At 40.2% G+C, this 26,885-nt stretch overlaps 1 protein-coding gene across 4 annotated transcripts in view; it reads left to right on the top strand.

The window, feature by feature from the left end:
• The window catches only part of Arhgef12 (Rho guanine nucleotide exchange factor 12), a 138,488-nt gene that overhangs the window by 83,689 nt on the left and 27,914 nt on the right, over nucleotides 1-26,885 (top strand). For 3 of the 4 annotated variants that reach the window (XM_059267682.1, XM_059267681.1, XM_059267679.1), the window contains 14 exons: nucleotides 1,914-2,054; nucleotides 7,366-7,440; nucleotides 9,322-9,414; nucleotides 11,512-11,622; nucleotides 11,832-11,930; nucleotides 16,009-16,051; nucleotides 16,532-16,637; nucleotides 17,208-17,345; nucleotides 17,903-17,935; nucleotides 18,209-18,323; nucleotides 19,078-19,183; nucleotides 20,697-20,909; nucleotides 26,024-26,156; nucleotides 26,445-26,480. In XM_059267682.1, the coding sequence (XP_059123665.1) occupies nucleotides 1,914-2,054; nucleotides 7,366-7,440; nucleotides 9,322-9,414; nucleotides 11,512-11,622; nucleotides 11,832-11,930; nucleotides 16,009-16,051; nucleotides 16,532-16,637; nucleotides 17,208-17,345; nucleotides 17,903-17,935; nucleotides 18,209-18,323; nucleotides 19,078-19,183; nucleotides 20,697-20,909; nucleotides 26,024-26,156; nucleotides 26,445-26,480 (1,442 nt within the window). The remainder of the gene's footprint in view (nucleotides 1-1,913; nucleotides 2,055-7,365; nucleotides 7,441-9,321; nucleotides 9,415-11,511; nucleotides 11,623-11,831; nucleotides 11,931-16,008; nucleotides 16,052-16,531; nucleotides 16,638-17,207; nucleotides 17,346-17,902; nucleotides 17,936-18,208; nucleotides 18,324-19,077; nucleotides 19,184-20,696; nucleotides 20,910-26,023; nucleotides 26,157-26,444; nucleotides 26,481-26,885) is intronic. The other variant, XM_059267680.1, reaches the window with a different exon arrangement.

The following is a 26,885-nucleotide window of genomic DNA, read 5'->3' as shown; positions in this document are numbered from 1 at the left end:
CTAATCATGACACATCATGTGGAAGGCTGAGGGAAGAGGATCTACTTTGGAGGCCAGCCTGGGCTACCAAGTGAGAAACTGACCCTAGGAGAAGAAAGAAAAAAAAACAAAAACAAGACAGAACAAATTAAAACCAACCCTGAAATCCAAACTCATTATGAAGACCCCAGGTTTTAGCATCCATCCATCCATTCGTCCATCCATTCATCCGTCCGTCCATCCATCCATCCATCCCTCCATCCATCTATCTATCTTCTATTTATTTATTTAGCCATCTATCATCCATCTATCTGTCTATCTATTTATCTATCTATCTATGTATCTATCTATCTATCTCCATCCATCCATCCATCCATCCATTCATCCTTTTCAAGACAGGCTTTCTTTGGCCATCCTAGAACTAGCTCTGTAGCTGGTGGGGCTTTTCTCAAACTCATAGAGATCCGCCTGCCACTGACTCCCGAGTGCTGGGATTAAAGGCGTGCACCACCACTGCCTGGCAGTATTTATTTATTTATTTATTTTTATAGGCAGGATGTCACTTTTATAATGCTTCCTGCCTTATCCTTCCAAATGCTGGGATTACTGGTGTGCGCTCACCTTAACTAGCCATATTTATATTCTTTGTTTTTCTTTATGGATCAAGGGTCTTACTGTATTGTCCTATCTAGCCTCATGCTTGGCTGTATAGCCCAGGCTGGCCTTGAATTTACAGCAGTTCTCCTGCTTTATCTTCCTGAGTGCTGGAATCACAGGCTTGTCCCACCATACCCAATTTCATATTTAAGATCTTAATACCCCTAATTTTTATTGTAATTTGAAGGTAGGGTTTAGTAGAACTTGCTGTAAAGGTGTAAGTTACGGGAGTGATGGACCTGTGATTAGAAAGCCAGCAGTTAATCTCAGCCAGACATTCTGTGGTGTTCATATTTGAGGTGCATGGGGCTTCGTGTACTTCATTTCAAAGGAAGACAGACAACTTGTCTGTAGAATTACTTACTTTTTGCCTGTGTACTTAAAATATGTAAAAGCTGAAAAGTTGTTACTGTTTTTGAGCTAGTAAAAGTCCTATCTTCACAGAAATGACAAGAATTTTTTGAGAATTTACCTTTGCTAGTTTTAAAGTAAAATACCGTGTCGTGGTTGGAAAAAACTAGGGCTTAAACTGGTTAAGTGACATAGGTCAGGTGACGTAGGATGCCAGGTCTCCTGCTTTAGTGCACTTTTCATTACGTATTTCTTTTCATTTTGATGATTGTGCTCTAGGAATGGTATCTGTGTGTGTGTGTGTGTGTGTGTGTGTGTGTGTGTGCGCGCGCGCGCGCGCGTGTGCACGCGCGCTCATATAGATGTATTTGATAGTACTGGGGATTTAACCCGCTGCCTCATGAATACTAGTCAATCTATACTACTGAGCTGTATTAGGAACCCTTTGTGTTTTTATTATTGAACAAAAACAATGTATTTATCTGTAGTAGTTTACCTTTATAACATGTATTCAAATATTGGACATTTAATGAAACTCAGAAGTAGTGGGAGGCATTTAAGTAGTAGTGTAATAATCTTTACTAATGGGCAGATAATCTAAATGATGTAAGTTAATGCTCATATATATATATATATATATATATATATATATATATATATATATGTTTATGGTGCTATTTGCTGTTGGAACTTTTATCCTATGTTAAAATATTGCTTTCCCTGTCTTTATGGTTGTTCATTTTAGGTTTCTAGAACTCACAATTATTTATGTTTTTTCCTTTAAGTATTTTTACCTTCAGTATTTTTGTCACATCAGTAGCTAACCTTTAGCCGCACCCATGTAGAAGGTATTGCCACTGTTTGCTTACGCAGTCACTTTTCTCTTGTATGATTGTGTCTATGTGTAATTCTTTAATCTGCTTTAGGATGGCACTGTAATTGCACCCTCCAGGCCGTTGGGTGATGCCCTAATAGTCAATGAGGCAGAAATAGATCCTGGAGATGGCCTGTGCAGGACCGACGGGAGCAGCGGAGATGCTTCTCGGCCTAGTAGTGACAATGCAGATGTAAGCATTAATCTTCTCAATCCGTATCTTCTTGCATTCTCCTCATAGCCCTTTCTTAAGTAATGTGCATTCAAAATGTTGTCTTTTATAGCAAAGGTCTTTATATATCAATTTGATGAACAGAAGTTCTGAACACTGTTATATATGAACTTTTAATTCCAGAGTTCACTTTTCCCTCAGGCACTCACTGCCAAGTGTTTCTTGTAGGGATGGAATTTCCCAGCAGGCTTCTTGTTTGTGGATTGAGAAGCTAATGCCTGTGCTTTTTTGCTCAAATGAGAGGTCAACTGTTGGTATCTTTAAGAGCATGTTAATATTCCATTTGTGGTCAGAATGACTCAGTCTTGAATCATGAGGCACTTTGCCATTACAAAGAGAAGCAGCCTTTATCCTGTTAGACTCCAGCTACTAGCCTAGATTAACTGACAGCTCTGTCCTGATTCACACAGAGACTAACAGATGAGTATGGGTATTTGTTTATAAAAACATGTTAGATTGAATATGATGTAGAACCAGAGTTTCGTGATTATTAAAAGGTAAAACAGGCCAAGCATGATAGCACATAAATTTTAATCCCAGCACTTGGAAGGCAGAGGCAGAGATCTCTGAGTTCAAGGCTAGCCTAGTCTATGTGGAGAATTTCATGCCATCCAGGGCTTCATAATGAGACTATCTCCAAAACAAAAAAGAAAGGGAAAGGCTATCAGCATTGCTTATGCAACATCATTTTATACATAGTGTATGGTGATAGACATAGAAATAGGTCATTATCTCCTCTAAGGATGAGGAGGGCAGAGCCTGAGGTAGTACTGTTTTGTATCTGTCATCTGTGGAATCAAGTTAGTGAGTTGTGACTGTTTTTAAGGCGAGAACAGGACATTAGGATGCATGTGTGTAGATGAGGTGTTACAACTTGTGACTGGGGTACACACAAGTGCTGATGAGCAGTGTGATGTTCTCCGTTGTTAAAGATGAGGGGGACTGAGAGCCATGGTCTAAGCTGTTGTCTAGGCTACCTCAGTGAGGCTTGGCTCACTGATTCAATTTCTCAAGCAAGGAAAATTTGAGAACTGTTTTCTTTTCTCTTTCTTTCTTTTTTTTTTGAAAGATGATGATGACAGAATTTTAAAAGTTCTGTTGTTCAAGAAAAATAGCTAATATTTATCAAGTGTTATTACACAGTGCTGGTAAATTTTAACATTTTTTATGTTGGTTAATTCTGAAAACATTTTTATGAAATATTGCTGCTGTCACTTTACAAAAGAAAAATCTGAGGCCAAAGGGAGGTCATGCAGTAAGTGATTTGCCTCCACCTAGCTCCACAGGACTGATCCTCAAAAATACAAAGGTACTGACTGACATGTGAGAACATGACGTTCTGTAAGAGAGTGAAATTTAGAAAACCTAGAATGTCAGGATTGTGAGTGGAAGGCCAGAGAGGAAATGAGACAGACTGGAGGAGGTGTGAGGGCTTTCTCTGCTTGTTCTAGCAGCACTGCTTAGGACCATCTACCCTCTGGTTTGTGATGCAGTACTGCCCCACTGCCCTCTGTATTATTATCTACTACATTTCCAGAGTGTGGGCATTCAGAACAAGTGGTATGGATACGAAATTGGAATTTTATTTTGTATTTAAGGAAATGTTACAGTTAAAGTCTGTGCTTTTCAAATACAGCTTTATAAAATGGAGTTAATTGATAAGTGTAGAATTAGTCATTACAACACATTAATTCTGACATGTAATTGGTAAGAATTAGAATAAATAGTGTCTTAGTTAGAATTACTATTGCTGTGTTGAAACATTGTGACCAAAAGGCAAGTTGGGGAGGACAGAGTTTATTTGGCTTACACTTCCATATCACTGTTCATTATTGAAGGAAGTCAGGACAGGAACTCAAACAGGGCAGGAACCTGGAGGCAGAAGCTGATGCAGATGCCATGGAAGGGGTGGAATATTGTTTACTGGCTTGTTCATGGCTTGTTCAGCCTTCTTTCTTATAGAACCCAGAACCACCAGCCCAGTAATGGCACTACCCACAGTGGGCTGGGCGCTCCCCTATCAATCAGTAATTAAGAAAATGCACTGTAGACTTGCCTGCCTCCTGATCTTATGGAGGCATTTTCTTAATTGAGGTTTTTTTTCTCTCCGGTGAATCTAGCTTGTGTCAAGTTGATATAAAACTAGCCAGGACAAATAATAAAATGAGTAAAGTATTTAGGCTTTATCATGTTTATATAGACAAGGAGCACCATCAGAAACATCAGTGTAGAAAATAAATTGGGATAAAGAGACAGGGATATTTGTAAGAAAAGGAGACTGGCTTAATAGGAATTTAAAAGATGTGTGTAAAATGGTTAACAGTTACCATTTAGTGAATGCCTACTCCATGCCAGAGATTATATTAATGATTTGAGACACTCTTTTTAGTCTCACAATATCTTAAGTAGTATTACCATTATATAAGAATCTAGGACCAAATAAATAAAAACTGTGAAAACCCTGAGAAATAATATAGTCCAGAGTTACTTACTGAACACATAGCAAACTTGTTTAATTCGCACAAATTTGTTTAATTCAAACTGACACATTTGAGGATAAAAGCAGCTTGTGGATTTCTGTATTCCTTTGAAATGTACTGCAGTGTTTGGAGAGATCAGTCTTCTGAGTTAGCAATTTTGGTTTTTAGAATTTGTTCTCTCTGTGTTTGTCTGTCTGGTGGAAACACATTCATGTGTGCATGTGGGTGCAAAAAATCAGGTCTGTCTTCTGTTGCCATCTATCTTATTTTTTGAGACAAGTCTTTCACTGAAAGACTAACACTGGTTAGTCTGGCCAGCCAGTGAGCTCCCAGGAACTGTCTGTCTTGCCTCCTAGGACCAGGGTTACAGTAATCTCTGCACAGCTTTCATATGGATGCTGGGCTAAGCTCTGGGGATTCTTACCTGACATCTTTATAGTTATGGCATAAGCACTTTACTCACCAAGCCATCTCCCCAGCCCTCTTCTGTTTTAAAAATAATTTCCTGCTAGCTTTGTGGCTTTAAAAATCCCACTGTTGCTCAGTTTGATGAAGGCTTAAAAGAATGTCACAAACCAGTTTCCTCAGAAGTGACATACACATCATCTACAATTCAATTCCGAGTATCTGTCCCTGTTTTTTTTTTTTTTTTAAAATTTATTTATTTATTATGTATACAGTGTTCTGTCTGCACATATCCCTGCAGGCCAGAAGAGAGCACCATATCTCATCACAGATAGTCGTGGGCCACCATGTGGTTGTTGGGAATTGAACTCGGGACCTCTGGAAGAGCAGACAGTCCTCTTAACCTCTGAGCCATCTCTTTAGTCCCCTGTTTTCATTTTTTAAAAAAAATATTTTGAAAAGTTTTTTCATAGTGGCTACTCTAACTGTATAAAGTTCTTTGAGATGGATAGACTCTGGGTATAGTTGATCTTGCTATATGATTTGCTTATTTGCAAATTTTTCAATAATAAAACTTTAGTAAATATAAAAAAAAATCAGATAATTTTAAAAATAGAGAGCATAATGAGCCCATCACACCCCCCAGTCTCAGCTCAAACTTTTCTATGACTCCAGTTCCTTACATCTAAGACTGTTTCATTAATGTGACTTTAAGAGGTGCGATACTCTAAAATAGAACTTTAGTATTACCAAACCTTATGAGTTAATATTTTCCTAGCATGTAGTTTGATTGCCCTAATTGTCTTATAAAGCTCTTTTGGTATTTTGTTTATTTGATTTGTTTTATGATGCTGGGGATCAAACCCAGGACTGTGATGCTAGAGTCCCCCATTAATACATCCCCAGTCCTGGTTTGTTTATTTCAGTCAAGATTCAGGCAAGGTCTTTATAGTTTTGGTGATATTTAATTTATCACCTCTCTTCCTTTCCCCTCCCTTCTCCTTCCCTCTTTTTCTTGATCTATTTTGTTTGAAAAAAAATCAGGTCATATATCCAGTTAAACAGCCCACTTTCTGACTGTCTTTTCTTGGTATTTTATAACTTGTTCCCTTATCTTTGTTTCCTGAAAATTCATAGTTAGCTCTAAAGTTTCAATCAGCTTAAGGTTTGATCGTTATTGTTTGGCAAGAACAATACATGGGTAGTACTGGGCTCCTCTCAACCTGTCACACCAGGAGGTGAGTGGTTGTTTAAGGTGTTAATGCTTGATTTTTTTCATTATGAAGTTCCCAATCAGTCTGTTATATAATTTTCTTTACCTCCTTCCCAGGGTCAAAATGCCTAGATCCTTTATTTAGTTAGGGGTTTCAAAAGCATAGTTTGTCTTTTTTCTATATTTAGTAGCTGGAAAAACTTCCTTTTATTAGCTGTTAGTTTACCCTAAAATGTAGCTTGCATAGAAAATGCAATATTGTGATACTTTTCCTGGGGACCTTGTTTCTATTCACCCCATACAGAGAGGGCAATGACAAACCAGAGATGATTCTGTATGAGACCTATTTGGTGAATCAGTTTATTGAGTCTGCTCACAGGATGTTGAGTGACTCAGGCAATTGCATCACCAAAAAAGCCTACCCCTGCCTGGTTGATGATGCAAGGAACCAGCATTATGGCAGTCCTTTGCGCAGCTTGCAAGTATCGACACTACAAAGAGTTATGTCTGTTTCCCAGCAATTTGTTTTTTGCTGATAATATCCTCACACAAAGGCCTCCCGAGTGGTGTAAATTTCTTCTGAGTTTCTGAGCCTCCTTAGTCTCCTTGCTTCCTCCAGGAGGGATATTTCTGTTTGAGGAGATGACTACATTGCATGCAGGATAAATACTTTTTGATTTTTTTTCGGAGAGTATGTATTCTTAATAATTCTAAAGTTGACCAGTGAAGGTTGTATGACTGACTGTAATATTTTTGAACTCATAGGTACTAATGTGGACCATCAATTCTAATGTGAATAATCTGGTTTTGGTCACTGGGAGAGAGGTAGAGATAGTTGGATAAGGCAGAGGCTAAGAAAGATGATAAAGTTAGAGTTTTATTTGAGGTATGGAATAAGCCTGTTCATCGTTATGAACAAGGTAAGTTGCCCCCAGACTGAAGAGTAGATGAGATGGTTTCATTGGTTCTGTATTATTTTCAGTATTAAGTGGAAAAGCTGAGAGAATAAGTGACTAACTAGAAGCAGGAATAAGAGTACCAGCCGCATACTATATGAAGGATACTTGGTTTTAAATATGCACAGGAAACGTAGAACTTTCTCCCCTGACTCATTTCCACTTGTTGCTTACTGGAATGAACTGGTGCATGTGTGTGTGTGTTCTCATTTCATTAGAGTCCCAAGAGCTGTCTGAAAGAAAGAATTTATCTGGAGGAAGCCCCGGAGAGAAGTGAAGGAGTTCAGGACACTGTGAGTATGACATCCGTGTGGTCTGTATCATCTCTGCCTTTTGTTTTTCAATTTGCATGTTTGGGGAGTGACCGCAGTGGACACATGCTGGCAAGCGCGTCACAGCTGAGCTGTGCTAGGAAGGTCTCGTGTGCTGTTCTGGGAGAGAGAGAGTGAGACAAACAAACCCAAACAAAACAAGTTTATTAGAAGAACTTAGGAAAGATTTGAATAAGTAGAAAAATAGTCCATAGCATTATTAGTGTGTTATTATGCCATAATATGTCATAAAATTTACTGTTAACTATTTTTAAAATACAAAAAACAAGTATATTCACATTGTTTTGCAACTACCACCACTTTATGTCTCCAGAGTATTTTGTCTTCCTCAACTGAAATTTGGTGCCCATTGAATGCTCAGTCTATGTGTCCCCTGTCCCCAGCCCCTGGCAGTCACCACATTTTCTGTTTTTGTGAGTGGACTACTTGACCTGTTCACACGAACAGAATCACATAATATTTTTTTTCTTTTGTGACTGGCTTATATCAAGTAGCATAATGTCTTCAAGTTTGTCCTTACGGTAGCATGTGCCAGATTTTTCTTCTCTTTTAAGACTGAATAATACTCTTCTCCCTCACCCTCTCAGTGCTTGTATTAAACAGAATGTGATGTGTAGATATAAGAAATGTGTATATGCTCACTCATGTACCACTGTGATACTTCCAGTCCTTTTGGGTATCTACTTAGAGAGGCAATTGCTGGGTTTTCAAACTCTTTAATAAGATTTAAAAATGATTACTCATTTTTATTATGTATGTGCATGATGTGGAGTCAGTTCTGCCCTTCTCCCTTTCCACTCAGGTTCTAGGCTGTGTAGCAAGTCTGTTTATTTGCTGAGTTTTCAGTGGCCCTAGATTTTACATACTCTCAATTGGATGCTTTAGCATTATGATTTTATTTGATATTTCAAATGTTTGAGTGTTTTGCCTGCATGTATTTCTGTGCACATGTCTGCAGTGCCTGCAGTGCCCAGAAGAGGGCGTCAGATTCCCCTGGGACTGGTGGTTGTAAACCACCATGTGGGTGAGAGACCTGAACCCAGGTCCTCTGCAAGAGCAGAAAGTGCTCATTAACTTCTGAGCCGTCTTTCCAGCCCCATTATTTTACTTTTTAATAAATGTACTTGAAGTTATATTGTAAAAGACTTAACATAATATTGTGTTATTAGCAACATGTTTTGAATAGTTAAGAGACATCAGTTAAGCTACAAAATGAAAATTTGACCATTGAAATTGTTTAAAATAAGTGTCTATTGTTTCACTTAGTTTTTGAAATATTAAAAATTCGAGGTTAGAGAAAGTAAAAACAATTTTTAAGATGTAGAGATAGAATAGGGATTGGGATATAGGCCAATGTCAGACCCTAGCCTAGTATGACCCACGCCCTGTGTTTATTCCTAGCATCACAAAAGAGAAAAAAAGATGTAACCCAGTTTTATATCCTTTCATTACAAGGTATACGTATGTGTGAATTAATGAGTGAAGTATTAAAAATGTTAGGACTCCTGCAACCAAAGATGTGTAGTGAGCAAAGATGGTTTACTAGTCCCAGGGCCCCCTACCCTCCACCCCCTTTCCTGTCCTGAGAAGCAACCAGTGCTTTTGTGGACATTTCACGTTGAACCTTTGAGAACAGATACTTTGATAGCAAAGCACTTCAAAGAAGATTATAAAAAGAAACTCCATTGATGATGTGAGTCATGCATTTGTTTTAAGTAGTGTCTTCCTCACAGGTGTAGCCACCATACCTGTGAGCCTCTTCTTCCCAGTAGTTTGGTTGTATTCTGTCTTTGCCTGTGATCGTTGGATCATTTGTCTGTTATTCTTCTCTGATGTTACCAGGACACACAGTCTCTCGTCAGCAGTCCCTCCACTCGTGGAGCACCTCATATTATTGGAGCAGAGGATGATGATTTTGGTACTGAACATGAGCAGGTAATGGTACTTGCTCTAAAATACTAAATTTTCAACTTTCTAAGATGTCTGATTTGATAAACATTCTTTGGAAGGTGAAATAAAACTTGTTGAGGGTGCGAAGCTAAATCTTAAAACCAAAGCAGCTTGGGTTAGTTGCTTATTTTAGCTCTGAACAGTAGAAATTAACTCTGCAGACTGCAGATACGAGGTCATTTTATGAGTACTTGAATGTTTCATTTTGTTTTGGAAGTGTGATGTTACCTAAAAATAAACTTTACAAATTCCAGTTATTCATTGATGGAAGGAATATGATTAGCCTAATTCTTGACTTTTTACCCTGAAGTCTTGCTAAATTCATTGGCTACTTTTAGGAACTTTTTATATTAGTAAGATTTTTGAGACAGTGTCTCATGTAGCCTAGGCTGGCCTGAAACTCTCAGTGTAGCTGAGGGTGATCTTGAACCTCTCATCCACGTTCCTCTATCTCTCAAGTGTTGGAATTACTGGGATGTACCACCATTCCCACTCTCCAGTAGTTTTTTCAAAGAAGTTTTTGGAGCCCCTAAGAGGTGAGAGGATCACGAGTTTGAAGCTAACCTGTGTTGGCTACATTATGAGATCCTGTCTCAGTTTATTTTCAAAAGCAAAAATAACAAAAAAATACTCTAATTTTTATATAACATTCACACTGTTTCCTAGAGACATGGCTTTGTTTCTTTCTGTCACTTTATGTATCTCCTGTTTCTTGTTCTTGCTGTATGGTGCTGACTGGACTTTGCAGGAGGCTAGTCATTTTGGAGGCATTCTTGATATAAAGCCCCTGTAGGCAGAAAGTGCTCAGTCCTTTATGCTTAAGCATGTGACTGACAGGTGTTTTGTAGATGTTCCTGACTAGGCTGAGGGGTATAACCTGAAGAATAGTCCCAGCTTGACGAGAGTTTTCTTCTTTCTTTCCCTCCTTAAATCTTGACTGGATGTTGAATTTTGTTGAATGACTTAGGATGATTCGTTTTTATTGTTTTTTCTGACTTACTCTCTTAATAAGACATTGCATTGATTAATATTACAGTATTGAACTGGACTTGCATTACTAGAATGACCTCCAACAGTCATGACACATGTATCTCTTTAATTTTATTAGGATATTTTAGTGTTGTGTGTGCATGTGGAAATGTGTATTCACATATGTCGATATGACACAGCACACACGTGTGGGTCAGAGAAAACTGGGGGTTGGTCCTCTCCTTACACTGTTGGAGGCGGTCTCTTACTGCTCTGCCACTGTGCTGCTTGTGCAGGTTCTGGCCAGTTCTCCACATTCTGTCTCCTCCCAGCAGGCTGTAGGAGTGCTGGAGTTACAGATGTGTGCCACCAACATCTGGAAGGTTTTAACTTTCAATTTACTTATTTTTATCTTATGTGTATGAGTGTTTGGCCTGCATATGTGTTTGTGTACTTTATGTGTGCCTAGTGCCTGCAGAGGCTGGAAGAAGGCTCCAGAACCCCTAGACCTGGAGTTAACAGACTGCTGTGAGTCAACATGTGCATGCTGGGAACCAAACCCAGGTCTTTGCAAGAGCAGCCAGTGCTCTTAACTGCTGACTTATTTCTCCAGCCCTCATGTCTTAATTTTTATTTAAAACAAACAAACAAACAAACAAACAAACAAACAAGTCCAGCACCTGGGAGACAGAGGTAGGAGGACTCTGAGTTTGTTAGCTTGGGCGGCGTTGTGAGTTCAGGCCAGCCAAGGGTACATAGCAAGACTAAAACCCAGAACAAGACAGATAAAACAAAACAAAACAAGAAACAGGAAAAAAATGAAAAGGGAGAGACAGAGACAGAAACAGGAAGGGACCTGCGGCAAAACAGACCCTTCCAAGGCTCTCTGCAGTGACCTCTGTCCTCCACCTAGGCCACCTCCTCATGTTCCCACCACTTCCCAACTGCACCTCCAGCTAGGAACTCAGCTCTTAACACATGAGCCTGTGGGGACATTTCAGGCCGAAACCAGAACAGGAGGTCAAAAGGAAATTCTGATGACGTGTTCAGTTGACCTTACAGTGCAACTTTAATTATCAAGAATGACTGATGTGCAATCATTTCTTCCTCTAGATCAATGGGCAATGCAGCTGTTTCCAGAGCATTGAACTGCTGAAATCACGCCCTGCTCACTTGGCTGTTTTCTTACACCATGTAGTTTCACAGTTTGACCCTGCAACATTGGTAATATACTTTATAGTTCACCTGACTCAGGTTCCACATAATGATTCATGTACTGGAGAATTTTCATCTGTAAAATGAGTAGACAGACTTGTTTTCTAAACATATAAGGATAGACATGCAGGATACTTCAAATGTTACTAATTAGATTACTACCTTTGTGTTTGTTTGTTTGTTTCACTCTGTCTTTTCCATTTCTTTCCCCATGACAGCTCTGTTATCTCTATTCAGACCTGTATAAGCAGACCAACTCCAAGGAGACTAGGCGCGTCTTCCTGGAGTTTCATCAGTTCTTCCTGGACCGATCTGCAGTAAGTTACCAAGTTCTCCTAGGAGCTTTCCTTCAGTGTGTGCGTTGTCTTAGTGACCCTGACTTCCTACTTTGGGACATCCATATTATATCTCAGTTCCTGATTATGCTTGGCTGGCTTAAAAATAATTTCTAAATTAATTTTGGGTATATGAATTCTTCTAATTGATTTTAGGGAATATATATGTATATTTGGAAATGTATATGTGCATGATTAGAATGGGGAATAAAAAAGATAGTACAAATGACAGACATATATATTAGGATCCAAAGGATAATTGAATTCTGAGTGGCCCCCTTGAACATTAGAGACACAAATTTGTAGCTAGAGTTTTCCTGCCTGGCCCACAGTCAGGACAAATCTCTCTCACTTGCCAGTCCCACAACCACTCAGACCCAACCAAGTAAACACAGAGACTTATATTGGTTACAAACTGTATAGCTGTGGCAGGCTTCTTGCTAACTGTTCTTACAGCTTAAATTAATCCATTTCCATTAATCTATACCTTGCCACGTGGCTCGTTGGCTTACCGGCATCTTCACATGCTGTTTCTCATCGTGGTGGCTGGCAGTGTCTCTCTGACTCAGCCTTCCACTTCCCAGCTTTATTCTCCTCCTTGTCCCACCTACACTTCCTGCCTAGCCAATGGCCAATCAGTGTTTTATTGACCAATCAGCAACACATTTGCCATACAGAACATCCCACAGCACAAATTTAACTCAAAAGTGGTGGAAAAGGTCACACACTGAAATCAGTGACAGCAATGCTTTGTTTTACCAATAGCAATGCTAGGAAAGTGGCTCAGTTGGCAAAGTGCTTGCTACAAAAGCAGGAAGGCCCAAGGTTGACCTCAGCATTCACATGCAAAGGCTGATCCTGGGAGGGCAGAGACAGGAGGATCCTGGGGCCTTGCTGGCCAGGAGGGTTAGCCAAACTGTTGTGCTTCAGTTTTGGTGAGAGATTCTGTCACAAACAGTAAGGTAGAGAATAATTGTAGATTATTAATTTTTTAAGTCTTTTATTTTTAAGCTGAATTTTATCATTTGCATTACTAAGTAAGGGTAAATAATAGCCCTTAGTACTTGCTTGGATGGTCTTGTTGCTTGGCCCTTATCCCTTCACTTTTTTGTTTGGTTGATCTTTTAAAAGAAAAATTGTTTCTTTTGTGTATGTGTGTGTGTGTGCACATTTTTGTGTGTGCACACATCTGCATGTACATGTGGAGGCCAGAGGTCAATATCAGGTGTCTTTCTCTATTGCTTTGTAACCTATTTTTATTATCATTAAATTTATTCATTGGTGTGGATGTGGGCACACTTGTGCTAAGATGTGAGCATGGAGGTCAGAGGGCAACCTGTAGGAGTTGGTTCTTATACTGTGTGGATCCCAGGTATTGAATTCAGGGTTCAGGCTTGGTGGCCAGTACCTTACCTGTTTAGCCATATCCCTGGCCCTCCACCTTATTTTTTGAGACCAGTTTTCTCACTGAATCTCAACTGACTGATTCAGTTAGACTTACTGACCAGTGTGTCCAGGGGTCTGCCTGTGTCTACCTCCTCATTGCTAGATTACAGTCACACACCACCAAGCCCTGCTTTTATGTGGATGCTGAGGACCTCAGTTTAGGTCCTCAGCTCCTCCTGCTTACATAGCAAGCACTCATCTGTATGAGCCATCTCTCCAGTCGTCTCTCCCCTCTGGTTTCTTACCTCCTTTATGTTTGCACAGGGTTTCAGGCCAGCCATGAGTTCAGTGTGTCACTGAAGATGACCTTAACTTACTGTCTTGCCTCTATTTCCCAGTTGCAGGGATTAAGGCATGTGCTCCCGTATCTGGCTTTATGAGGTGCTGGGATGACACCCATGGCTCCGTGAATTCTAGGCAAGCACTCTGTCACCTTTCCAGCCCTTGTCCTCTCACATCGGCTGTTCTCTGCAGTGGTGCTTCAGACCCTAATCTCCATCACTTCCTCCCTAGGATTTTCTCAATTTTTTTATTTTCCTGATTTTTATTTATGTATGTTTGTTGTATCTGTGGGTATGTGCCAACTGTGTGTCAGTGACTGGATGCCAGAAGAGAGTGTCAGGCCCTTAACTGAACTCTGTTCAGTCCCCTGTAAGATCAGCAAGTGCTCTTAACCACTGAGTCATCTTTCCAGCCCAGCCCTGACCCTGCTGTCCTGGAAAGAGTGTTGAAACAGTGGTTTTCAACCTTCCCAATGCTTCGACCCTTTAATGAAATTCCTCATGTTGTGGTGACCCCCAACCATAAAATTATTTTCGTTGCTACTTTATAATTGTAATTTTGATATTGTTATGAATCATAATATAAATAATCTGTTATGCAGGATATCTGATATGTAACCCCTGAGAAAGGGTTGTTCCACCACCAACGTGCCCAAGGAGTCATGACCCACAGGTTGAGAACTGCTGGTGTAGTGAGGAGAAAGAAAATAACCAGATAGAGCGCCTGCTTCCATCATACTGTACGCCCGTTTACTGCTCATGATCTGTGTTAGCATTAAAGTATAAGAAGAATCCATAGTAAAGTTTTGGTTCTTCTTTTAAGTGACAAATCATAATTATTTCATCCTTATCTGTATATATGAGTTAGTTCTTATTTTATTTATTTGTGATGCTGGGACTTAAATCCTTGTCATGATATGCCAAGAAAGGCTCTACTACTGAGCTACATCACCACCCCATGTGTACTTTTTTGCACCTGTGCTAAAAATGCCTTTTTTTTTTTTTTCCTGTTTCTCATGTCTTTTCTTTTCCCTTTTCATTGAAACAAAGTCTCAACTATAGTCCAGGCAGTCCTTGGGCTCCAGATTCTCCACCTGAGTCCCAGGTGTTGGGATTACAGACATGCATGAACATGTCTTGCCATATCACTCTTCTTAAAAGTGAACGCAAGGGACCAGAGAGATGGCTTATTCAGTGGGTAAAGTGCTTGTTGTACAAGTATAAGTACCTGAATTAGATGTTTGCACTCACATAAAAAGCCAGGCATGGCTGTGCACACTTGTAATCCCAGTGCTAGGAGGGAAGGGGTGAAGACAAGGATCCCAGGGGCTCTCCAGCCAGTCAGTCCAATGGAATCAGCTAGTACCAGCTTCAATGAGAGACCCTATCTCAAAAGAATAAGATAGAGAGTGATAGAGGGACTATCTAACATTAGCCTTCACAGATTCGTGCATGGGCAAGCAAATCCACTCACATGTGTGCACACATCACATACACACACCAAAATAAATAATGTAAGGATCTCATAATACTTTAACACTGACTTATTTTCAAATTTAAACTTCAGATCTGTACAGGAATTATTTAAATTTAGGAAGTATATGACTTTAGTAGGTGTTTAGTACAAAATAAGTATGATAAGAACTAAGATACTTCCTCTAAATACAAAATAATATTTTCTGTCATTGTTGTATCAAGAGCACTGCATTCTGACAATGTGACCAAAATCTCCATGCTTACTGGGAGAAATTTTGCATAGAAAAAAGTTAATTGGAAGATGATTACCTTAGTTTTACAGCAGGAACTACATACAGATGGTTACTGGGGATTTTAGACTCAAAAACTTAACACAACATCCAGTAATCCCTCATTGGGAGTATACCTTGAGATTTCTAAAAATTCACCTAAGAAAACTGCTGAGAATAATGTGATCTTTTGAATAAGATTCACATTCAGAAATTAAAATCATGCCTATATATGAGTCAGTTTTTCCGGTGTAATATACATATGGTTTAGGTTTTACTTGTATTCTTCAAATAGTGTATGACTGACTATATTGACCATTGTTTTTAGTAAGCCAATGTGAGATATTTATTTGGAGTAATACTGAAGCACTTGTTCTGCTGTCTAGTGAGATGACTGTAGTTATTTCCATAGTGGAACATTGGGAAGGCATTTGGTTCTGTGTTAAGCAGTAGACTAGAGAGAACTGTGACACTTGAACGAGTGAGGCTGGATTGTGGAACACACCTTTAAGAGTAACTTACACATGTTCTTCTGTGCAGCACAGAAGTCTGCAGTGCTGTTTACCTTTTCTCTGCCCTCTCTTTCAGCACCTGAAAGTCCCCGTTCCCGAGGAAATCTCAGTGGATCTAGGTAAGTTTCCTGGAAGATTAACATCTCCGTAGAAATGTGGCTTGCCTCAGTTCTGATGTTTTATTTGTTTGTCAGTGTACACTGATTTAATCACGTGAATCTCAGCAGAAAGGGAGTCTAACATATTGAAAAGTTGAGATTGAATTCTGGCAGGAAGCGTGTTAACTGCACTAAGTAACCTCTCTGCTGTATTAAGTTCAGTTTGTGCTGTGTAATGTTGCGTTGTCAGCGTCAAGCCACACAGAACATTGTTTAGATCAAATAATTCCTTTGTTTGCAGAAAAGAGAAGACACGTGAATCTCAGCAGAAAGGGAGTCTAACATATTGAAAAGTTGAGATTGAATTCTGGCAGGAAGCGTGTTAACTGCACTAAGTAACCTCTCTGCTGTATTAAGTTCAGTTTGTGCTGTGTAATGTTGCGTTGTCAGCGTCAAGCCACACAGAACATTGTTTAGATCAAATAATTCCTTTGTTTGCAGAAAAGAGAAGACCTGAGCTTATTCCTGAGGACCTGCATCGGCACTACATTCAAACTATGCAGGAGAGAGTCCACCCTGAAGTTCAGAGGCACTTGGAAGATTTTCGGTAAGTTGGTGTTAAATAAAACTTGATATGCTTGCTGGGTGGTGGTGGTGCAGACCTTTAATCCCAGCACTCAGGAGGCAGAGGCAGGCAGATCTCTGTGAGTTCAAGGCCAGCCTGGTCTACAGAGCGATTTCCAGGACAGCCAAGACTACACAGAGAAACTGTCTCAAAAAACCAAAACAAACAAATAAGAAAAAGCCCTGATATGTTTTAAATAGGAAAAAGTTACATACGAAGTATTGCATCACTAGGTAAACCATATGGCCTTATCCCTGCTAATTAAACATAATAGGCACCTGAAGTCAAAGGGTTGGATGAAAGTTTCAGAGTCCATAGTCTGCATTCATGCCCTTTCAGGAGTGAGGCTCAGTGCTATGTCTGTGCTAGTGTGTTTCTTCATGATGGTGTCTTCTGCATTGACCACCACTAGAACCCCGCCTGACTGCGTCACAAGTAGGAAATATGACGTTCTACCTGTCCCTAGAAACTTGTAGCTAGGACTGTCTAGACAACTAGAAGGAAATGTTTTGCTCTCTGTTGGCTGAGATATTTTCCCCCTAACCCTTTTAGACAGAAACGTAGCATGGGACTGACCTTGGCTGAGAGTGAGCTGACTAAACTTGATGCAGAGAGAGACAAGGACCGAGTAACTCTGGAGAAGGAGCGAGCATGTGCGGAACAGATTGTTACCAAAATTGAAGAAGTGTTGTAAGTCACAGAACTATGTGAAGTAATGCTAATTTTGCTTGAAGTACTCTTTGAACAGATCTAATGGGCCTCTCAGATTGTACATGTAGAACTATTTGTCATAACACTTGGAAACAGAATTTTTTCTTGGTAATTTAAAGTTCTTGCTTTCTTTTTTCTGAGTGTTGGTTAATAACTCCAAACTTATAATCAGTGATCAAAGTCAGGTGAACACTTTCACTGCTCAATTCCCAGGCTTTGGAAATACTTGTTGCTATAAAACATGTTAAACTACTAATGTGGTTGTGAAATTGTGTGGGTCCGTTGGGGATTAGAGTTCTGTCAGTATTTTATTCTAGATGTAGCTGGAGACCCAAAGCATTTAGTTCTTTCCTATTGTTTCAGGTGTCTGAGCTTAATAGCAAATCTCTGATTAAATGTGGTTCTTTGATCTTTTTGATGGTACTGGGGATTGAAATCAGTCAGGGCCTTGTGCATTGCTAGGCGGATACTCTGCCACTGAGTTACAGATCGTCTTCAGATGTATGTATTTCATCTTAAAATATTTTTATTTTTAGGATGACTGCTCAGGCTGTGGAAGAAGAAAGGAGGTAATAGAATGTTTCCCCACTAGAGCTATTTTCTGTCTTCCTTAAATGACAATTTCTTTTCACTTGTATAGGTTGTCAGCTCCCTCTGGTGGCCTGCATTTTATTTGACTAGAACTCTACTATCATAGATAGAATCAGTGTCTGTGTGCAGTTCTTCAGTTTCTGCCTTGACTAATTTTCCAACACTGGGGTTCTAGAAATCATTCTATCTCTTTATTCTGACCATCCTTCTCACATCAGAACTCTTATTTTACTTAATCATTTCTCCTCCAGTTCCACAATGCAGTATGTTATTCTCATGTATATGAAGCATTTGGGAGTAAAAGTGAAAGAACCTCGAAACTTGGAGCACAAGCGGGGTCGGATTGGATTCCTTCCAAAGATCAAGGTGAGACTGGGAAAACAGTAGAGTGGGCTGTCTTGCTTTACTAAACCAGGACATTAGCACTATGCATCATAATAGGTCTAACTTGGTCTTCCATAAAACAACTAAACATCTAGTGAAACACATATATAAGCTTATTGTTGTTGAATAATATGAAAAGAATTTGTATGCCTGCCATCTACAACATAGTACCTTATGCCTCAGGGTACCTGTCTCAGTTCATAGTTGTTTGGTTTTGTTTAATGTTTGTTAGATTGTAAAGATCTATGAAGGGCAGCGTGTTTTTCATTTCTGTGTCCCCAGTTTTTAGCAGGATGCCTTCATGTATTATGAAAGTGCTGAGTGGATGAACAAATGATGTAAAACAGTATCCTGACAAATACGTAAATTTTTGTCTACAAGATTTTGGTAAAATTGCCCTTTTATTTATTTTTTAAGAGTATTGTTTCTATTGTAAAGGAATCTAAGCATGGTAGTTGCAGGCCTGTACTACCAGCACTTGGGGGTACAAGCAGGAGGATCCAGCCTAGACTACATCAGATGCTGTCTCAAACCCAAAGATGCGTAGATAAACAATAAGGCATCTTGAGTTTGAGGTTCACATTACAGCTTGCCAAGCTCCAGTGGGTGCTTTTATTTGTATTTCACCAGTCCTGTCAACTAACCATTTGAATCACATCCCTGTATTTGAAAGCACCAACAGCAAAACCCACTGGTTGATGTCTCTTATCTTATTGTAATTGTACCTCAAATTTAGCAGAGCATGAAGAAAGACAGAGAGGGTGAAGAAAAGGGAAAGCGAAGAGGATTCCCCAGCATTTTGGGACCCCCAAGGAGACCCAGCCGCCATGACAACAGTGCAAGTATGTTGAAGCTTGAGGCGTGTCCCTGCTGCCTTTACTCGGAAGATTGTTTGTCGGGATGCACTGCAGGAGGCGGCTGCTCTGGAGATGATGTTGCTGATGCTCACTGTGTCTCGCTTGCTTCCAGTGCTGTTTCTGAACTAGGTCCCTCTGTGTTGCTGTGTGAATTGTAAACATCTTCATCAGTGATAGTGCACCATCACATGACTGTCATGACTTACTACCTCTGGTTTTATGCGTGTGTATTTAAGTTATGTTGGCTAAATTAAAAAAAAAAAAAAGGTTTTGAGCCTGGGAACTAGTTCTGTAGAACCCATGTTGAGGGGGCAAAAGGCCTAATGTGGTGGTTTGTATCTGTAATCCCACCACTGGAGAGCCAGAGACAGATGGATCACTGGCCTGCTAGCCAGGCCTACTTACTGAGTTTATCTCAGAAAGGAACGTGGACCTTGATGAAGAATGGAAATGGCACCCAGAGTTGTCTTCTGGCCTCCACACCTTCAGACCTGCACACACATGTGCACCTGCACATGTGGACACATGCACACATGCATGCACACACACCTGCACTTGGTCATGGATTGCTCCACCATAACTTGTGTAATCTCTTTGTACTTACGGTTATTCACTCTCTGCACTTGTATAGTTTCTGCCTGTCCATTGTGCTTTTCTGATGTCCTGCCACCTCCATCCTCATAGAGAGATGAGACCACCAGACACGACTGCCCCAGAAGCAGGCGTGTGGTACTGTGGGGAGGTCGCCAGTCTGTGCTGTGCTTCTCCTCTGAGATGTTTCCACATCTGGAGATCCTGGCGTGCGGGGATGGCACAATGGTTGTGAAACAGTGATGCCACATCTCCAGAACATGAGGAGTCCTCATGCAAATGCCAGTAGCACAGGTTGGGAAGTTGTGACTAGTAGAGGAAGTCTTCAGAGAGAGGGAGAAGAGTTGGAGGATTTCACAGTTGCTGACCCTGACTTTATGGGATGCAGAAAGAGTTTCAGAGGATGGACTTAAATGTGGGCTTTACAGAGCCATGTGAGAATGTGTAAGGTAGCAGAAGGCTACCTGACTGTCTGCAGTTTCTGAAAGTACCCGGTGTGAACTAGAGCAGTGAGCAAGATGATCTTTGACACCTTATTATGGTGACATTGTGAAGCAGAGGAAAAGTGGTGTGGGGTGTGTTAAGTTCAGAGATAAAGGCTGCCTCTTTATTGTTACAAATGGTAAAACTCTCCATCTCTGTATGTCTCAGCATTCCCTCTGCCTTCACTACCCCTGCTCTCTCCACCTCTTCTTTTTCCATCCTTTCTTCCCCGTTCTACCCGTCTTCCATTTTCTCATCTGCTCTCTCCTTTTTCCACTTCATCCTTCTTTCATCTCCCATCTTTCCATCTCCTTTCCTCTTTGTGTCTGTCCCTTGCTGTGTGTAATAATTGTAGACACTTCTTGAGATATTTTCAACTACCGCTGGCCCTCCTCTAGGCTGTTAACCATTGCTCTCTGTTCAGTTGGCAGGGCCATGGAGATACAGAAACTACGCCACCCGAAGCACTTATCGGCACCCTCGTCTGTGAGTCCTGAGCCTCAGGACCCTGCCAAGTTGCGCCAGAGTGGATTAGTCAACGAAGGAACAGACACTGGATTCCTGCCTGCCAGTACCATATCCTCTGCCACTTCAGGGGCTGCCCTTTCCCAAGAGGGAGGGAAAGAGAATGATACAGGTAAGTGTTGCTGCAGTCAGCCTAACTTGGGATCAAGATTTGGATATAAACACACTGAAAAAACAATGGAGAGACAGAGTATTTTAATTGAAACTGAATCCAAGTTTACTTTGATTCAAATATTTTAGTATTCTAGTGTCTGCAATAAACATGTGCTGAATGATACGTAGTTTTCAAAAATCCTAAACCAAACAAAAATATAAAATAGCACTCACTGAACTCTTGAGATATTAGTTTTGTTCTGGTGCTGGCACACATTAATGTTGCACAAATGCATGGCATTTGCAGCTTATAGGTTGCACACAGAAAGCCACAAAATTAAAAGTTCACATTGGAGTCCCTGGGTGTGATAATACACCTAGAGTCTTATTCTTCAAGAGGCAAAAGCAGAAGGATCACAAGTTCAAGGCCAGCCAAGGATACATAGTGAGACCCTGTTCATAAACAAAAAGACAGGACCCAAAAATAGTAAAAATTTGAGATTGTACCAATTCCAGGAAAGCAAGTTAAGAGGCATCGAGGAAACTGGCTAGTTGTTATTGGCAGGTAGGTAGGTGTTCTATTTTGTTTTCCAGAAGAAACACTTGGGTTTAATAAGGACATTTATTTAATGCAGCTCAAGCATGAGGGACAGGATAGAGAGAGGTGCTCAGAAGAAGGGAAGGCACACCGTGTGCACAGGCACCCAAGTCATGGAAAGTAAGACTTTCTGTAGTGTGGCTGTTAGGTAGCTTTAACACTTTCTTATGTGTCCCCCCACCACATGAGTTCCAGGGATGAAACTCAGGTCATCAGGCTTGGAGGCAAGCAGGTTTCATTGTGACAGCTCTCAGATAAATTAAAGAAAAAAACAAAACCTCTTTATAAAAATGAGACACTGGAGATTTTATTTCTAAGTTAATGAGAATTCAGCAGTAAGAAGAGGTCGAATATTTGGACCAGAACTATTTCCACACAGCAGCAAAAAAGGCCAAGTCAGCTATACAGTTGAGTTTTTCATTCTTCAATATGAACATCATTATTCATTTTTGGGAAAATTTACTTGCTAGAGGTAAGACCTAAGACAATACACAATGCCAGGCATTTTAAACAGTGACATGAAAGGAGAGTATACAGTAGAAAAGCTACCCCCAGAGAAGCAGCTTAATTTTGATAATAGATAATAAGCTTTAAAAATGCCTCTAAAATAGTGTACTTGGGAACATTAAAGAAATTGTAAAGAATAGGATTCCATGAAAAAGATTTCAGAGATAAACTTTAACAGTTAATTATAGTAGAGTGATTATTGTTGTTAATTGTTGTGATAAATTACTCCAGGTTTAATAGCATAAGGCAGAAAATATTATCTCACTTCTGTGAGTCAAGAACTTCCTAGCTGCTTGGCTAGGTGGTTCCAACTTGAGGTCTCTTGGGAAATTAGGAAACATACTCTTCCATGCCACTTAGGTGAGGCCTCAACTTGGAGTCACCTGGACTTTATAAGAGCTGCTTGAATGTTCCAGGCCACTGTAGCTGACTCCTCAAAGTGATCTAAAGGAAAGACAAGAAGAAAGCTCTACTGTCACCTCAAAAAGTTAGAAGCTGCCAGGCGGCAGTGGCACACGCCTTTAATCCCAGCACTCGGGAGGCAGAGCCAGGCGGAACTCTGTGAGTTTGAGGCCAGCCTGGTCTACAGAGTGAGTTCCAGGACAGGCACCAAAACTATACAGAGAAACCTGTTTCAGGCGAAAAAAAAAAAGTTAGAAGCAAGTCACTAAGTCCAGCCCATACTTCAGAATAGAGAAGTTAGAATCCATCCTTGATGGAGCACTAAAAAGTCTATGAATGTGTTTTTAGAACACTGCAGTTTCCAGTATTTAAAGTGCTCTGTGTGTGTGTGTGTGTGTGTGTGTGTGTGTGTGTGTGTGTGTAAAATCCTTGAAAGTAATATTTTAGAATATATGTAAGAATTAAAACAACAAAACACCGAAACTTGAGTAAAAAGAGTGTGTAGGGAATCCCTAGAGAAGAGATTTGTCTTTCTCTCAGAGTCAGCAGAGAACGTGGAAGAGAGGCAGAGAAAGTAGGAAAGGCTCTCCCAGAAAGGGAGTCCCAGAGTCAAGAATAACAAATGCTTTTACCCAGAAAAGGCTCGAGGAGAGCCAGCCACTGTTAGGTGTCAATTAATGAAAACGTGTACAATTTAGAAAATGAAAATGGTGTTGTGTCACACTGCACATTGTAGCAGTGAATGATAGAATAGGAAAGAATATGGCTTTCAGCTTTCTGCAAGAAAATGGTTTTTACTTTAGTTGTGTATTTTAAATTATCTGTCAAATAGGAAGAATGGGTGAAGACATTTTCAGGTATGTAATCTAAAGTTTATCTGAAACTCCTCACTCCTTGAACATTGCAGGCTATACTGCAAGATGAGAAAAAAAGAAAGTAAGTCTTGGGATACAGGAAACAGCAGCATCAGAGCAGCAAAAGGCAGGGATGGTGTCACAGGCCAAGGAACCATGGCTCCAGATCAGATCACAGAAAGCCAGGAATAGAAGAGAGAGTGGGGGCTGGGAAGATGGTTTAGTCATTCAAGTGCCAGTTGTGAGAGCATTAGGACTAGAGTTAGGGTCTTCAGCAGCCACATAAAAGCTGGGTCTAGTGGGACATATCCCTAGTATGGTGGGGAAACAGCCAGCCAGTGAGCCAGTAATCTCTTCGCTAATTGAGAGATCCTGTCTCAAAAGTATAAGATAGAGAACTATAAAGGAAGATACCGTATGTTGGTCTGTAGTCTCCACACTCAAGTACACTTAGAAACACCCACTCATACATATACTACACATAGAAAAAGTAAAAGAAGAATTTTTAAGCAGTTGGTAGTATGAGGTAGCAGGAGAAAAAAAATGACACTTGATAAAATTATATTACTTTGCCAATAAAAGAAAAGATTTAGAAGTGCAAAAAAAAAAAAACAATTGTTCAAGAAAGTAAGTCATACTTGAAACATGAAGCAAACTGGATGTAGTGGCACATGGATCTTGGGACATGGGTTGCAAGTTGCAGGCCAGTTTGGGCTATGTTAGTGAGACCCTATCTCACTAACAAAATGAGGGCTGGAGAGATGGCTCAGAGGTTAAGAGCACTGGCTGCTCTTCCAGAGGTCCTGAGTTCAATTTCCAGCAACCACATGGTGGCTCACAGCCATCTGTAATGAGATCTGGCGTCCTCTTCTGGTGTGCAGGGATACATGCAGACAGATGTTTACACAATAAAATGAGGGCTAGTAAGATGGCTCAGCAGGTGAGGTGCTTGCCATCAAGGCTGACCACCTGAGCTCAGTCCTGGACCCTAAGTGGTTGAATGAGAGAAGAAGCTTCTGCAAGTTGTCCTCTGACTTGCGCACACATGCGCGTGCACACACACACACACACACACACACACACACAATAAATAAATGTAAAAAATGTTTTTTTTAATTAAACAAAACAACAATAACAAAAAAAAAGGAAGCAAGACAAGTGTCCTGATCATGAAGCAGCTGATGGAGTGTAAGACTTCAGTATAATCACTCTGTTTTAAGTGGCCAGGGAGCTGCATAATTGGAGGCAGTAAGAAAGAAAATATTCAAACTAGCACACTTCTTAACCTTACAGGAACAGTGTGCATATATGCTGTAGGTTGTATTTGACAGTATGTGTATGGTAATAGTAATGCAAATATGCTTGATTTGTTTTCAGACACTTAGAATCATCCTATGAGGCAAAGTACAAAATAGGTATTTCATTGTGACCATAGATCAGAGATGTAAGAATATGAGAAGAAAATATATAGACACTAAATCCCTAGCCTGACAGACAAGAGAGTTAACATTCTCTTTGAGGGAGTAAAGTGGATCCATATTTGGATTTATTACTAATTGGCTTATGAGGATTTCTGTAATGCCTTGTAATGCAATTAATAATAATGTAACTATCAAATATTGGGAGGGGCAGAAAGTGAAGGCAGTAATCTAAGTGAGTAGGATCACTACAGAAAGAAATACTATGTACAGATGATAAATCAGGAGAAAGTGTTATTTGGAATTGGTCCACTCTAACAGTTGCTATTAGAAATGAGAAAACAGGCAGAAGGAGGCTCTCATCAGTTTCCCAGCTGACATGGTGCCTTGTCTTGCCTTGATTTTTTTAATAAATTTTCATTAGTTTTATAATTTCATTTATGTACACCTTGCACACTGAGCACTCACACTTCCTACCTCTCTACCTCCCATCACCCCTCTCCACATCTCTCTTCATGTGTGTTCATTTTGTTTTGTGCCTCAAAAGCTTAACCAGGGCCATCTGCATGACCATGGGTTTAGAGCTATGTGTGTGTGGGGGGAAGGGGGTGGGGGGTGGGGGTGGGGTGGGGGCTCAGCAGAGGATATACACCTAAAGACAATGAATCCATCTCTCCCAGAATCTACCAATAGGCAATAGTTCAGAGATAAAGGGCGTGTGTGGAAGTCAGGGAACCTGCAGAAGTCGGGATTCTCCTTCATTGTAGGTTACAAGGATAAACAGGTCGTCAGGCATATGAGGTGAGCACCTTTACCTACTGCACCACCTCACTAGCTCTTACATGATTCTCCTGCCAGGCATGGTGGCACACACCTTTAATCCCAGCACTCTGGAGGCAGAAGCTGGCAGATCTCTGAGAATTCAAAGCCAGCCAAGGTCTACATAGTGTTTAAAAAAAAAAAAAAAAAGGTTTTTCTGGGGGCTGGAGAGATGGCTCGAGGGTTAAGAGCACTGGCTACTCTTCCAGAGGTTCTGAGTTCAATTCCCAATAACCACATAGTGGGTCATAACCATCTGTAATGAGATCTGGTGCCCTCTTCTGGCCTGCAGGTGCACATACAGAGCACTCATACATAATATATAAGTAAATAAAATTAAAAAAAAATGTTTTCCCCATTTATGTTTTAGTTCCTTGCAGAGTTTTATATATTAAATTTTTGATTCTAGCTAGCCTATTTAAATAGAATGTGGCTGAATTAGGTTGAATTTCTTCTGAGAATTGATTCAGGTCTTTTGGTTATTGATGTTACTGTTTTATTTTAAACAGTTAGTGACTGACTTTTGTCCTTTTAGGATCAAAACAAGTTGGAGAAGCATCGGTACCTGGAGACTGCTTGGATGGCACGCCTCGTGTCTCCAATACTGTTTTTGACTTCCCACCTCCTGTGTTAGATCAAGTGCAAGAGGAGGAATGTGAAGTAGAGAGGTAATTGAGTGAGAGCTGGAGAGCTTTGTGCATTGTGTACAGTGCCTTGAACTGTCATTTTTTATATCTGCCAGCACTTTCTCTTGGATAATGTTTTGAAAGAAGTCTGGTTGGTAGTAAATATTAAATCCTACTGAATTTTTCTGTTATTTTGTGTCAAATAACTCCTGTATCTGGGTGAATTACTTATCCAGCCATTGGGATTTAACCCAGTTTGGGGTATCTTGGATATGTCTTTCTTGATCTCCATTTTGCTCTCCTGTGATTCTTTATCCTCTGTTATTTTAGGGTGACAGAACATGGTACCCCAAAACCCTTTCGAAAGTAAGTACATCTTAAAGTAGATTTCATTTCAATAGAGCCTTTCCTCTCTAAAGTTCTAATCTTAAAAGAAAAGAGGCCCTCTACATAGTCTGAGTACAAAGGAAACTCTTCGTAACCAGGTCATGTGATGGATGCGTACAAGTGTACACACAGGAACAAGCCGTGTGTAAGAGAGGAGGCTGTGTTAGGCTCAGTGCTGATCAGATGCAGAAATCCACCTGGTCTACAGTAAATTAAGACTCATGGGGCTGGGTGATAATTTAGCTGGTAAAGTGTTTGTCCCACAAGTATGAGGACTTCAGTTCAGATGCCCAACACCCATGTAAAAAGCCAGGCATGACAAGACCATGTCAAAAAGAATAAAGTGAAGAACAGTCAAGGAAGACACCTAAAGCCAGCCTCTGG

The sequence above is a fragment of the Peromyscus eremicus genome, chromosome 7 (genome assembly GCF_949786415.1).
Source record: "Peromyscus eremicus chromosome 7, PerEre_H2_v1, whole genome shotgun sequence".
Taxonomy (NCBI): domain Eukaryota; kingdom Metazoa; phylum Chordata; class Mammalia; order Rodentia; family Cricetidae; genus Peromyscus; species Peromyscus eremicus.
Note: the sequence above shows the minus strand (reverse complement) of the source record. Positions and strands in the feature narration are given on the sequence as shown.